At 32.6% G+C, this 12,500-nt stretch overlaps 1 protein-coding gene and 2 non-coding genes across 3 annotated transcripts in view; 1 reads left to right on the top strand and 2 right to left on the bottom strand.

Moving 5' to 3' along the window:
• The window catches only part of LOC115428346 (fibrocystin-L-like), a 43,751-nt gene extending 32,536 nt beyond the window's left edge, over positions 1-11,215 (top strand). Inside the window, exons 15-18 of the mRNA XM_030147340.1 lie at positions 78-182; positions 4,213-4,398; positions 8,067-8,237; positions 10,926-11,215. Coding sequence (XP_030003200.1) covers positions 78-182; positions 4,213-4,398; positions 8,067-8,237; positions 10,926-11,200 — 737 coding nt within the window. The 3' untranslated portion in view covers positions 11,201-11,215. The remainder of the gene's footprint in view (positions 1-77; positions 183-4,212; positions 4,399-8,066; positions 8,238-10,925) is intronic.
• A 672-nt stretch (positions 11,216-11,887) lies between these two features.
• On the bottom strand, positions 11,888-11,959 carry trnag-ucc (transfer RNA glycine (anticodon UCC)). The gene has a single exon. It is a non-coding gene; the product is annotated as a tRNA-Gly (tRNA).
• Positions 11,960-12,277: 318 nt separating this feature from the next.
• On the bottom strand, positions 12,278-12,349 carry trnag-ucc (transfer RNA glycine (anticodon UCC)). The gene has a single exon. It is a non-coding gene; the product is annotated as a tRNA-Gly (tRNA).
• Between the last annotated feature and the right edge of the window lie 151 nt (positions 12,350-12,500).

The following is a 12,500-nucleotide window of genomic DNA, read 5'->3' as shown; positions in this document are numbered from 1 at the left end:
GGGGTTGTTTCCCACCACACTGATGTAACACATGCAGCAGGTTTTGCGTATGATCTCATCTGTGTTTTACGTGACAGGAGAAGCGGAGTGTGAAGTGATGGACGCCTCCGAGAATGAACTGCAGTGTGTTGTGGAGTCGGAGGAGGAGACGCACATAGTCACCAACCAGGGAGTCCACCACAGTAGGTTTAACTTTCAATCTATTGTTGAGACGTCAAACTAAATCTGAGCTGACTAACATTCAAGACAACAGACATGAGATTAACTTCCACAAAACGACCGCAGGCAAGGAAACTGTCACTGGCAGGTTCAATGTGACTGAAGACCTGCAGATGTTTCAGAACCGGTTTGACCACAGGTTTTCTATAATTAGCAGTATTCTGAAAAACATTTAGAGCTCTTTAAATTACATGTTATCTGACTTTAATCTGTTTTAGATTTTCTGTCTATTGTATGTCAGTGTGTCCATCAAATTATAATCCTTTTGCATTATGTTTTGTTTTTGATTTCAGTTTAGTTTTTATGATTTTTAAAGAGGTTTTTCTGATTTAGTGTCTTTTGAAAATGCTTAATTTTAGTTTTTATTAGTTTTTGTGCTTGTTTTAGTATATTTCAGGTTAGAAGGTTGCAGTTTGTAGCACAGATGGTAAAATATCTAAATATTTAAACCAGTGTTTTTCAACCTTTGGGGTCGGGACCCTACATGGGGTCGCCTGGATTTCATATGGGGTCGCCTGAAATTTCTAGTAATTGATAAAAAAAAAAAAAAAAAATCTACTAATACTAGAAGCACTCGAAGAGAATTTCTGGTAATTGATAAAAAATTAAAACTTAGTAACAAAAATGTACATTATATGGCCTAAATGTTGCCTAAAATTAGCAACATGTTATAGAAAACTATTACATGATCAAAAACAAATTAATTTTAACCAAAGAAATGTCTCTGTTTTGAACGTCTGGGGTCACCTGAAATTTCTAATAATTTATTTTTAAAAAATTAAAAATTAAAACTTACTAATAAAAATTTACATTATGTAGTCTAAATGTTGAAATTAACGTTTATTTGCCGCATAGTATAGCAAACTATTACATGATCAAAAACATATTAACTTTAGCCAAAAAAATGTCTGTTTTGAATGTCTGGGGTCACCTGAAATTTCTAATAATTTATTTTAAAAAAAATTAAAAATTAAAACTTACTAATAAAAATTTATATTATATAGTCTAAATTGTTGAAATTAATGTTTATTTGCAACATAGTATAGCAAACTATTATATGATCAAAAACAAATTAATTTTAGCCCAAAAAAATGTCTCTGTTTTGAATGTCTGGGGTTATCTGAAATTTGTAATAATTTATAAAAAAAAAAAATTTTTAATTAAAAATAAAACTTACTAATAAAAAATGTACATTATACAGTCTAAATGTTGTCTAAAATTAATGTTTATTTGCAACATAGTATAGAAAACTATTACATGATCAAAAACATATTAATTTTAGCCAAAAAAAAAATGTCTGTTTTGAATGTCTGGGGTCACCTGAAATTTCTAATAATTTATAAAAAAAAAAAAAAAAAAAAAAATTAAAACTTACTAATTAAAATTTACATTATATAGTCTAAATGTTGAAATTAACATTTATTTGCAACATAGTATCGCAAACTATTACATGATCAAAAACAAATTAATTTTTGCCAAAAAAAATGTCTGTTTTAAATGTCTGGGGTCGCCTGAAATTTCTAATAATTTAGTAAAAAAAAAAAAAAAAATCAATAAATAAACTTACTAATAAAAATTTACATTCTATAGACTAAAGGTTGCCTAAAATTAACGTTTATTTGCAACATAGTATAGCAAACTATTACATGATCAAAAACAAATTAACTTTAGCCAAAAAAAATGTCTGTTTTGAATGTCTGGGGTCACCTGAAATTTCTAATAATTTATTTTAAAAAAAATTAAAAATTAAAACTTACTAATAAAAATTTATATTATATAGTCTAAATTGTTGAAATTAATGTTTATTTGCAACATAGTATAGCAAACTATTATATGATCAAAAACAAATTAATTTTAGCCAAAAAAAATGTCTCTGTTTTGAATGTCTGGGGTTATCTGAATTTGTAATAATTTATATATAAAAAAAAAATTTAATTAAAAATAAAACTTACTAATAAAAAATGTACATTATACAGTCTAAATGTTGTCTAAAATTAATGTTTATTTGCAACATAGTATAGAAAACTATTACATGATCAAAAACATATTAATTTTAGCCAAAAAAAAAATGTCTGTTTTGAATGTCTGGGGTCACCTGAAATTTCTAATAATTTATAAAAAAAAAAAAAAAATAAAAAAAAAATTAAAACTTACTAATTAAAATTTACATTATATAGTCTAAATGTTGAAATTAACATTTATTGCAACATAGTTATAGCAAACTATTACATGATCAAAAACAAATTAATTTTAGCCAAAAAAAATGTTGTTTTGAATGTCTGGGGTCGCCAGAAATTTCTAATAATTTATAAAAAAAAATAAAATAAAAAAAATTTAAAAATAACAACTTACTAATAAAAATGTACATTATACAGTCTAATGTTGTCTAAAATTAATGTTTATTTGCAACATTAGTATAGAAAACTATTACATGATCAAAAACATATTAATTTTAGCCAAAAAAAAATGTCTGTTTGAATGTCTGGGGTCACCTGAATTTCTAATAATTTATAAAAAAAAAAAAAAACAAAAAATTAAAACTTACTAATTAAAATTTACCATTATATAGTCTAAATGTTGAAATTAACATTTATTTGCAACATAGTATCGCAAACTATTACATGATCCAAAAACAAATTAACTTTAGCCAAAAAATGTCTGTTTGACTGTCTGGGGTCACCTGAAATTTCTAATAATTTATTTTTAAAAAATTAAAATTAAAACTTACTAATAAAAATTATATTATATAGTCTAAATTGTTGAAATTAATGTTTATTTGCAACATAGTATAGCAAACTATTATATGATCAAAAACAAATTAATTTTAGCCAAAAAAAATGTCTCTGTTTTGAATGTCTGGGGTTATCTGAAATTTGTAATAATTTATGAAAAAAAAAAAATTTAATTAAAAATAAAACTTACTAATAAAAAATGTACATTATACAGTCTAAATGTTGTCTAAAATTAATGTTTATTTGCAACATAGTATAGAAAACTATTACATGATCAAAAACATATTAATTTTAGCCAAAAAAAAAAATGTCTGTTTTGAATGTCTGGGGTCACCTGAAATTTCTAATAATTTATAAAAAAAAAAAAAAAAAAAAAAAATTAAAACTTACTAATTAAAATTTACATTATATAGTCTAAATGTTGAAATTAACATTTATTTGCAACATAGTATAGCAAACTATTACATGATCAAAAACAAATTAATTTTAGCCAAAAAAAATGTCTGTTTTGAATGTCTGGGGTCGCCAGAAATTTCTAATAATTTATAAAAAAAAAATAAAATAAAAAAAATTAAAAAATAAAACTTACTAATAAAAATTTACATTATGCAGTCTAAATGTTGTCTAAAATTAATGTTTATTTGCAACATAGTATAGCAAACTATTACATGATCAAAAACAAATTAATTTTAGCCAAAAAAATGTCTGTTTTGAATGTCTGGGGTTGCCAGAAATTTCTAATAATTTATATAAAAAAATAAATAAATAAAAATAAAATAAAACTTACTAAAAAATGTACATCATATAGCCTAAATGTTGTCTAAAATTAATGTTTATTTGCAACATTGTATAGAAAACTATTACATGATCAAAAACAAAGTCTCTGTTTTGAATGTCCGGGGTCACCTGAAATGTGATGTTAAAATGGGGTCACGAGCCAAAAAAGGTTGGGAACCACTGGTTTCCAGACAGGTCTTCACTGAACCAGTATGACTGCGATGTTGACGTATCACATTTACAAGCTGAAACAAACAATACGGTGCAATACTATGCACAGTATGTATGTCAATGGGAGTGACGACGCAGACATGTCAGGTGTTAACATCTGTGGATTTATAAATAAAAAAAATGAAACACAGATTTCATATGTAGCCAAAATACGAGGCACATTTATGAAATGAACTGACAATAACTAACACATTTGTAGACTTCAGCTTCTAAAGTCGGTCCAGTTTTTCACTCCTTATCGTCTCTCCTTCAGCTTTTGGAGAGGGCTTTGCTTGGGATCCAGCCTCACTGACAGTGTTTGTAGGAGACACTGTGGTTTGGCGATGGAAAGCTCCACTTTTTCAGTCTAATGTCGGATATCGGGTCTTCAGTGTTGCCACCCCGAGTTCCACCGAACCTGACGGAGCATTCAGCAGTGGGGACACGAAGACTGCTGAAGGTAAAGATGTGTTCGTTTATAGTTTTTATAAGATATTTAGACGCTGCACAATGAGTTGTAACCGTTCAAGACATTCTGTACATTCTGAAGGATTATTGTAATGTAATACGTCATTGGTTAACTGTACTCTGATTTCTATTGTTAAATCATTTAATGACCTATTTTCTACCAAATGAAGGGTGGTTTGAGTCTATGAAAGCAGGTCAATAGTAACAAAGGTTTCTGTAGCTTATTTGTGCTCAGATTGCACCATGATTGAATTTCATACTGTTGTTAGTTCACTTTGATTGACTTCGGGAAAAAGTCACGTTCTTGAATATCAAGGTGATTGTCACTGTATCCAAAATATCACTGTACAACACGTTTCTGTATCTGTATCCTGCTGGTTTGCATCTATTTCACACAGTCTACAAGCTGGGTAGTCATGTGACCATACACTGTGGCTGATAGGTTCTTTGTTACAGAAAGATTCCACACAAATAGTCTAGTGGACAGGTGTCAAATATGCGTCCCGGGGGCCAAATCCGGCCCGCCAAACGGTCCAGTCCGGCCCTTGGGATGAATTTGTGAAATGCAAAAATTACACTAAGATATAAACATTCCTTTTAGTTCAGGTTCCACATTCAGACTAATTCAATCTCAAGTGGGTCAGAGCAGTAAAATACGATCATAATAACATATAAATAATGACAAGTCCAAATGTTTCTTTTTGTAAATGTAAGTATTTTCATGTATTTACACTAAAACAAAGTATAATTTTGACAAAAAATGTGAATAACCTGAAAGGTCTTAAGAGAATTAAGTACAAATTTAACAATATTCTGCCTGTTATGAAATGTTTTGTGTATTTATAGATCCACTGTGATCTGTAAGTTATTATGAACATGTGGAAATGATAAACTGAATTACACTTTTTTTTTTTCATTTTGTTCATGTTATTCACATCTTTTGAAAGGATAGTTTGTAGATGTAAACCTTTTCCTAATGTAAATTACCTTTTTTCGCTCTAGAACATAGAGAAAATTTTGGAGTTAACATTATTTATATATTATTATGTTATTATTTTACTGGTCCGGTGCACTTCAGATCAAATTTAGCTGAATCTGGCCCCTGAACTAAAATGAGTTTGACACCCCTGACCTACATGGTGAGTATATTAAATATAGAAAAAAACATGATTTACACTGAAAATCAAAATCCAAAAAGTTAAATCCATAGGTTAATATTGGAATAAATGGTGAAAAATCACTTGAGCAAGACAAAAAAAATCATTGGAATGTTGTGACAAAAATAGTTATAGAAAAAATAAGGGTAATTTTAACAATATTCTGCCTCAGTTTATCATTTACACATGTACAGTACAGGCCAAAAGTTTGGACACACCTTCTCATTCTTTGCATTTTCTTTATTTTCATGACTATTTACATTGTAGATTCTCACTGAAGGCATCAAAACTATGAATGAACACATGTGGAATTATGTACTTAACAAAAAGTGTGAAATAACTGAAAACATCTATATTCTAGTTTCTTCAAAGTAGCCACCCTTAGCTCTAATGACTGCTTTGCACACTCTTGCATTCTCTTGATGAGCTTCAAGAGGTAGTCACCTGAAATGGTTTCCTAACAGTCTTGAAGAAGTTCCCAGCAGATGCTTAGCACTTGTTGGCCCTTTTGCCTTCACTCTGCGGTCCAGCTCATCCCCAAACCATCTCGATTGGGTTCAGGTCCGGTGACTGTGGAGGCCAGGTCATCTGGCGCAGCACTCCATCACTCTCCTTCTTGGTCAAATATCCCTCACACAGCCTGGAGGTGTGTTTGGGGTCATTGTCCTGTTGAAACATAAATGATGGTCCAACTAAACGCAAACCGGATGGCATGGCATGTCACTTCACGATGCTGTGGTAGCCATGCTGATTCAGGTTCCCTTCAATCTTGAATAAATCCCCAACAGCGTCACCAGCAAAGCACCCCCACACCATCACACCTCCCCCTCCATGCTTCACGGTGGGAACCAGGCATGTAGCATCCATCCGTTCACCTTTTCTGCGTCGCACAAAGACACGGCGGTTGGATCCAGAGATCTCAAATTTGGACTCATCAGACCAAAGCACAGATTTCCACTGGTCTAATGTCCATTCCTTGGGTTTCTTGGCCCAAATAAATCTCTTGCTGTTTGTTGCCTCTCCTGAGCAGTGGTTTCCTAGCAGCTATTTGACCATGAAGGCCTGATTCACGCAGTCTCCTCTTAACAGTTGTTGTAGAGATGTGTCTGCTGCTAGAGCTCTGTGTGGTATTCATCTGGTCTCTAATCTGAGCTGCTGTTAATTTGCGATTTCTGAGGCTGGTGACTCAGATGAACTTATCTTCAGCATCAGAGGTGACTCTTGGTCTTCCTTTCCTAGGGGCGGTCCTCATGTGAGCCAGTTTCGTTGGAGCGCTTGATGGTTTTTGCGACTGCACTTGGGGACACATTCAAAGTTTTTGAAATTTTCTAGACTGACTGACCTTCATTTCTTAAAGTAATGATGGCCACTCGTTTGTCTTTACTTAGCTGATTGGTTCTCGACCATAATATGTATTCTAACAGTTGTCCAATAGGGCTAGTCAGCTGTGCATCAACCTGACTTCTGCACAACACAACTGATGGTCCCAACCCCATCAATAAGGCAAGAAATTCCACTAAGTAACCCTGACAAGGCAACAGCTATGAAGTGGAAACCATTTCAGGTGACTACCTCTTGATGTTCATCAAGAGAATGCCAAGGGTGTGCAAGGCAGTCATCAGAGCTAAGGGTGGCTACTTTGAAGAAACTAGAATATAAGAGATGTTTTCAGTTATTTCACACTTTTTTGTTAAGTACATAATTCCACATGTGTTCATTCATAGTTTTGATGCCTTCAGTGAGAATCTACAATGTAAATAGTCATGAAAATAAAGAAAATGCGAAGAATGAGAAGGTGTGTCCAAACTTTTGGCCTGTACTGTACATTATAACTTCCAGATCACAGTGGAAATACACAAAACATTTAATAACAGGCAGAATATTGGTAAAGTTGTACTTACTTCTCTTAAGACCTTTCAGGTTATTCACATTTTTTGGCAAAATTATACTTTGTTTTAGTGTAAATACATGAAAATACTTACATTTACAAATAGAAACATTTGCAGTTGTCATTATTTATATGTTATTATGATAGTATTTTACTGCTCTGACCCACTTGAGATTGGAACCTGAACTAAAAGGATTCACAAATTCATCCCAAGGGCCGGACTGGACCATTTGGCGGGCCGGATTTGGCCCCCGGGCCGCATGTTTGCCACCTGTGATGTAGGTTGTTCATAAAAGCTCAGAGTAAATTCAAAGCTTATTAGATCAAATCAGAAAAAAAATGAGGAAAACAGCGACTTTTCTAACAAACTATCATTAACTGAACATAGAACAAGTGCCACCAACCACTGTTATTTGTCAAACTCCATGGGTTTTACTGGTGAATCAATGTCGCAGTGTTTCCACGGGGCCGTTTTTTTTTTTTTTTTTTTATAAGTTTCCATCGTACTTGCACAAGATTATTGGTTCACACGAGACACACAAAGAAGTGTGAAGTGTCAAAGCTTTGAACATGATGTGCTTGTCACATACTTCTACTTTCTCTTACTCTCCTCAGGGCACTTCAGGTACCGTTTCGGTTCCCCCGGTGTAATTTACTACAGCAGTGGATTCATCGATAACAACAACAGGATGCTTCAGGGCGTCGTCAAAGTCCTGCCTCGAGAAGACAAGAACAGCAGAGTCTCAGTCCAAGTTGGAGGCGTGGAAGCCCGACATGTGACCGCCGGTAACTGTATAAATTTGGAAATACCTTGTCACTCACATTTAACAAAACAGCATCATTCTGGCTGCTCGGTACTAGGCTCCGAAAAACAATATTTTTATAAGAGAATTTTCTATTTTCAACAAAAATAAAAGGACACAGCACATTGCGGGTACAAATCTTTAGCTTGGTTTTTCAGCCTTATCTGTAATTTAATTAGTTCGAACCAGTTTTCCAACATCAAAAATAAACCTGTTTGACATGCATGCTCCATGAAGGAAACAGGCCAGTATCACATAAAGGTAGGCAAAGTTCAATTCCCATGTCTACATCACAAGAATATTACTCAAGTCACTAATAGTGGTGTTCAGGGTTCTTACAAAGTCTTAACAATCTTAAATTTACAATCTGCATTAAAAAAGTCCAGATAGGTAGGTCTTATGTTATGTTGCCATAAACTTGTTCTCTGTTTGTGTTTAAATGTGTCTGGAAATGTCTAAGTGTAAAACAGTAATGTAACCTGACAATTTATATTGAAATTTGCAACCAGTTATCACTAATTTTGCAGCCCCTGGTGAGAATGACTCATGATGGTAGGAATCAAGACTAGAGGAAATAAATTAATTTTTTCTAATTCTAGGAGTCATGAATTTCGCCCAGTATGACTGTTAAATGGCTTGAATTCGTTCTAAGTAGTCTTAAAAAGTCTTAAATGTAACTTGTACAAACCTGTAAGAACCCTGGATGTTGCTTTTAACAACTCTATCAAAGCTGAAGTGTAATAAATATGACTAAACTTTACTTTATCATTTTCAAAACAGTCATGATACACTGTATTGAATAAGATAGGATAGTGTAGAGAGTTAAAAGAAGAAGTAAATGAAAATAAAAATATCATCCAATTAATCAGTGTGTATAATAAAACAAGGAAAACAAGGCTATGTAAAAGGGATAAAAATGAGATAAACAGTTTTACAGTAAAAGTCTGTTTTGCACAGTAATTTAAAGAAGATTCTCAGCTAAAACAGTTTCTGTTCAGGTGATTTTTTTTTTTTTTTATTTATTTTTTAATTAATTTTTTTTTTTTTAGACAGGGACAATGCACAATATACATTAACCTTAAAAAGGAGAGATGTAGTGTTAATTTCCATCTGTAGTCCCTGGGCAGGCTGATGTTATCATTAAAAAAACAGACATTAATTAAAACTAAAACATATAAAAAGCAGTAAAAGTGCATTTTTAAATAAAGTCTTTCTCAAAGTTTTAGTGCGTTTTTCTAGCCTGACATCAGCAGAGACCTTTCAGTTCATTTTTTATTTCTAAGGGGAAGATTATTTTAACCTTTTCATGCACAAATTATGAGAACCTTAATCAAAAATTTTTCCTGAGAGTTTTTATTCCTCTTTAGGCATGAAAAAAACAATGAAAATGTTTTTTTCTGAAAATAAATAAATAATAATAATAATAATATAATATGATGATAAATAAATAATAATAATAATATAATAATAATAATAATATAATATATATAATAATTTTTAGAAATTTCAAAAATACATAAAAAAAATAATAATAATGAAAAAAAAATTCTTATGAACCTATTTTTCATTAAGTTTCAAAAATGTCCACTCAGCTGGACACCACATGTTTAATTTTTGATGCACAGAAACATGAATTTAGTGATAAATTGTGTGAAAACTATGGGGAGGGCTTGTGATTCTGGGGGTTTATGCTCAGGAGAGATCTACATAATGTTACCAATTCATGTCAGAAAAGATATGTAGTGTCTTAAAACTTTAATAAAGATATGTGTAAAAAAACAAACAACCCAACAACAACAACAACAACAACAACACGAAAGAACAACAAAATCCATGAATATACAAGAGAACAGCTATACGTAGAATAGCTGTCCACTGTAGTGACCATATGCATGAAAGGGTTAAATGCAACTGTACAAACACAAAACCAATCAGAGCAGCAGACACGTAGGATGTTGCAGCATTTGGTAAATTAAACTGACCAAATTTAGATTCTATAAATAAAGGATTAGGTGTAGTTAATTCTTTATTTCTATAAAATTCTAGAATATGTCTTTTTATTTGTTTTTGTTTTTCTTTTTTGTTGTTGAATGTGTGTTTTGTTTTGGTTTTTTTTGGTTTGTTTTGGTTGTTTTTTGTTTTTTTTTTATGTTTTTCCTTGTTTGTTTTTTTGCATTTGATTTTCATATTTTCCTTGATATTTTTCTTGTAAACATATCTTTGAATAACTGTGGGGTGTTTGATGGATGAAGGGAAAGACAAAACAATAAACAGTGAATTACAAAATTCTAAAATATGTAACAGACAGAGATTGTTGTCATTCCACTAGGACTTTGCATCAATACAAACATTCACGCCCTAATTCATTCTTCCTTATTTGACAATCAGAAAATATTTGGCAAAGGTTAAATGCAACAGAATCACGGTGTTTTTTTTTTTTTTGATAACTGAGATGCCTACAGTCCTGTTATGAAAGATTTGACTGTGGACCAAAACCATCTGCGTCTGACTGTCATTCCACTTTAATATTTATAGATTTTGGCCTTTAGTTTATGTTTTGTCTTTTATTTCTTATTCTTAAAAATAAGATTAATCTGTAATCTGCAACAGTACAGCTAGGGAAGAACAGACTTTATATTTTGGTTGTGAACGTTGAATCATCTCCTTCCAGGTCTAAACCGTGTTTCCCGTGCCACGCCACAGTGCGTTGCTACATCACATTGTAATCATCCCAATCAGACCTCACATGGTGTTACCTTCAGCCTCGCAGCCTGCTCCACCCCCACAGTCCACTCCATCTCACCCAACCAGGGCTCGTACCACCACGTCATCAACATCCAGGGCCAACGCTTCAGCAACGTGTCCTGTGCCAATGAGGTGAGCGATGTTTTAATGAGGCTGCTGTTAAAATACTTTGGTCAGAACATGAAAATTGCTGGCACTTGACACTACAGTGTTAATGACAAGTCAAAAAAGTCTCTCAGTGGTAACAACAGTAGAACCATCCGTCTTTCTTCAGGTTCCAATACTTCTATAATATAGGATAATAGGAAAGGATAATATGGAGAAGGTTTTTTTTAACCCTTAAGACCCATAACTATTTTTGTCACAACTTTCAAATGATTTTTTTGTCTTTCTCAAGTGATTTATCATCATTTTTTGCAATATTAACCTCTGTATGTTGCATTTTTTTTGGTGTAAATCATATATTTTCCTATATTTAATATACTCACCATGCAGGGTTTTTTTTAAAAAAAGCTTAGAGCAGTGTTTTTCAACCTTGGGGTCAGGACCCCACGTGGATTGCCTGGAATTCAAATGGGGTGAATTTCTAGTAATTGATAAAAAAAACAAAAACAAACAAACTTAGAAGTAAAAAATATATGGGGAGTTGGTAGAGACAATCACAAAACATAACAGACATGAAAAACTGAAGCTGATGTTTGTATATTGTCAGAATATAAGAAACAAATGACAGGTTTTTAGAGTTTGATAGGTTTTGCAAGAGATGTATAATGTGTTTGGTTTCATGCCAAAGCATCCAGAGAAACCTCATATCAGTAGAATATCCCACAGTTGTGTAGCTAGAGCATTATTGATCCCTTCATCAGGGGAATTCTGTACAAAGAGAGATGCGATGGCCGGGAATCGAACCCGGGTCAACTGCTTGGAAGGCAGCTATGCTCACCACTATACCACCATCGCTGATGTTTAACACCTAGCAGCATGTTTAGAAGATTGTATTATATTGATATACTACATTTTTTTTTTTTAAACCTTGGGGTCAGGACCCCACATGGTGTCACCTGGAATTCAAATGGGGTCACCTGAAATCTCTAGTAATTGATAAAAAAAACCAAAACAAACCAAAAAAAAAAACAAAAAAACAAACATACTAAAAACTATATGGTGAGTTGAGAGACAATTACATTCAGAGAAAATTCATATCAGTAGAATATCCCACAGTTGTGTAGCTAGAGCATTATTGATCCCTTCATCAGGGGAATTCTGTACAAAGAGAGATGCGATGGCCGGGAATCAAACCCGGGTCAACTGCTTGGAAGGCGGCTATGCTCACCACTATACCACCATCGCTGATGTTTCACACCGTACTGCATGTTTAGAAGATTGTATTATATTGCTATACTACATTTTTTTTTTTTTTTTAACCTTGGGGTCAGGACCCCACGTGGTGTCGCCTGGAATTCAAATGGGGTCACCTGAAATCTCTAGTAATTGATAAAAA

Source organism: Sphaeramia orbicularis, chromosome 11 (assembly GCF_902148855.1).
Source record: "Sphaeramia orbicularis chromosome 11, fSphaOr1.1, whole genome shotgun sequence".
Taxonomy (NCBI): domain Eukaryota; kingdom Metazoa; phylum Chordata; class Actinopteri; order Kurtiformes; family Apogonidae; genus Sphaeramia; species Sphaeramia orbicularis.
The sequence above is the reverse complement of the archived record's forward strand: the minus strand, read 5'-3'. Positions and strand labels throughout refer to the sequence as shown.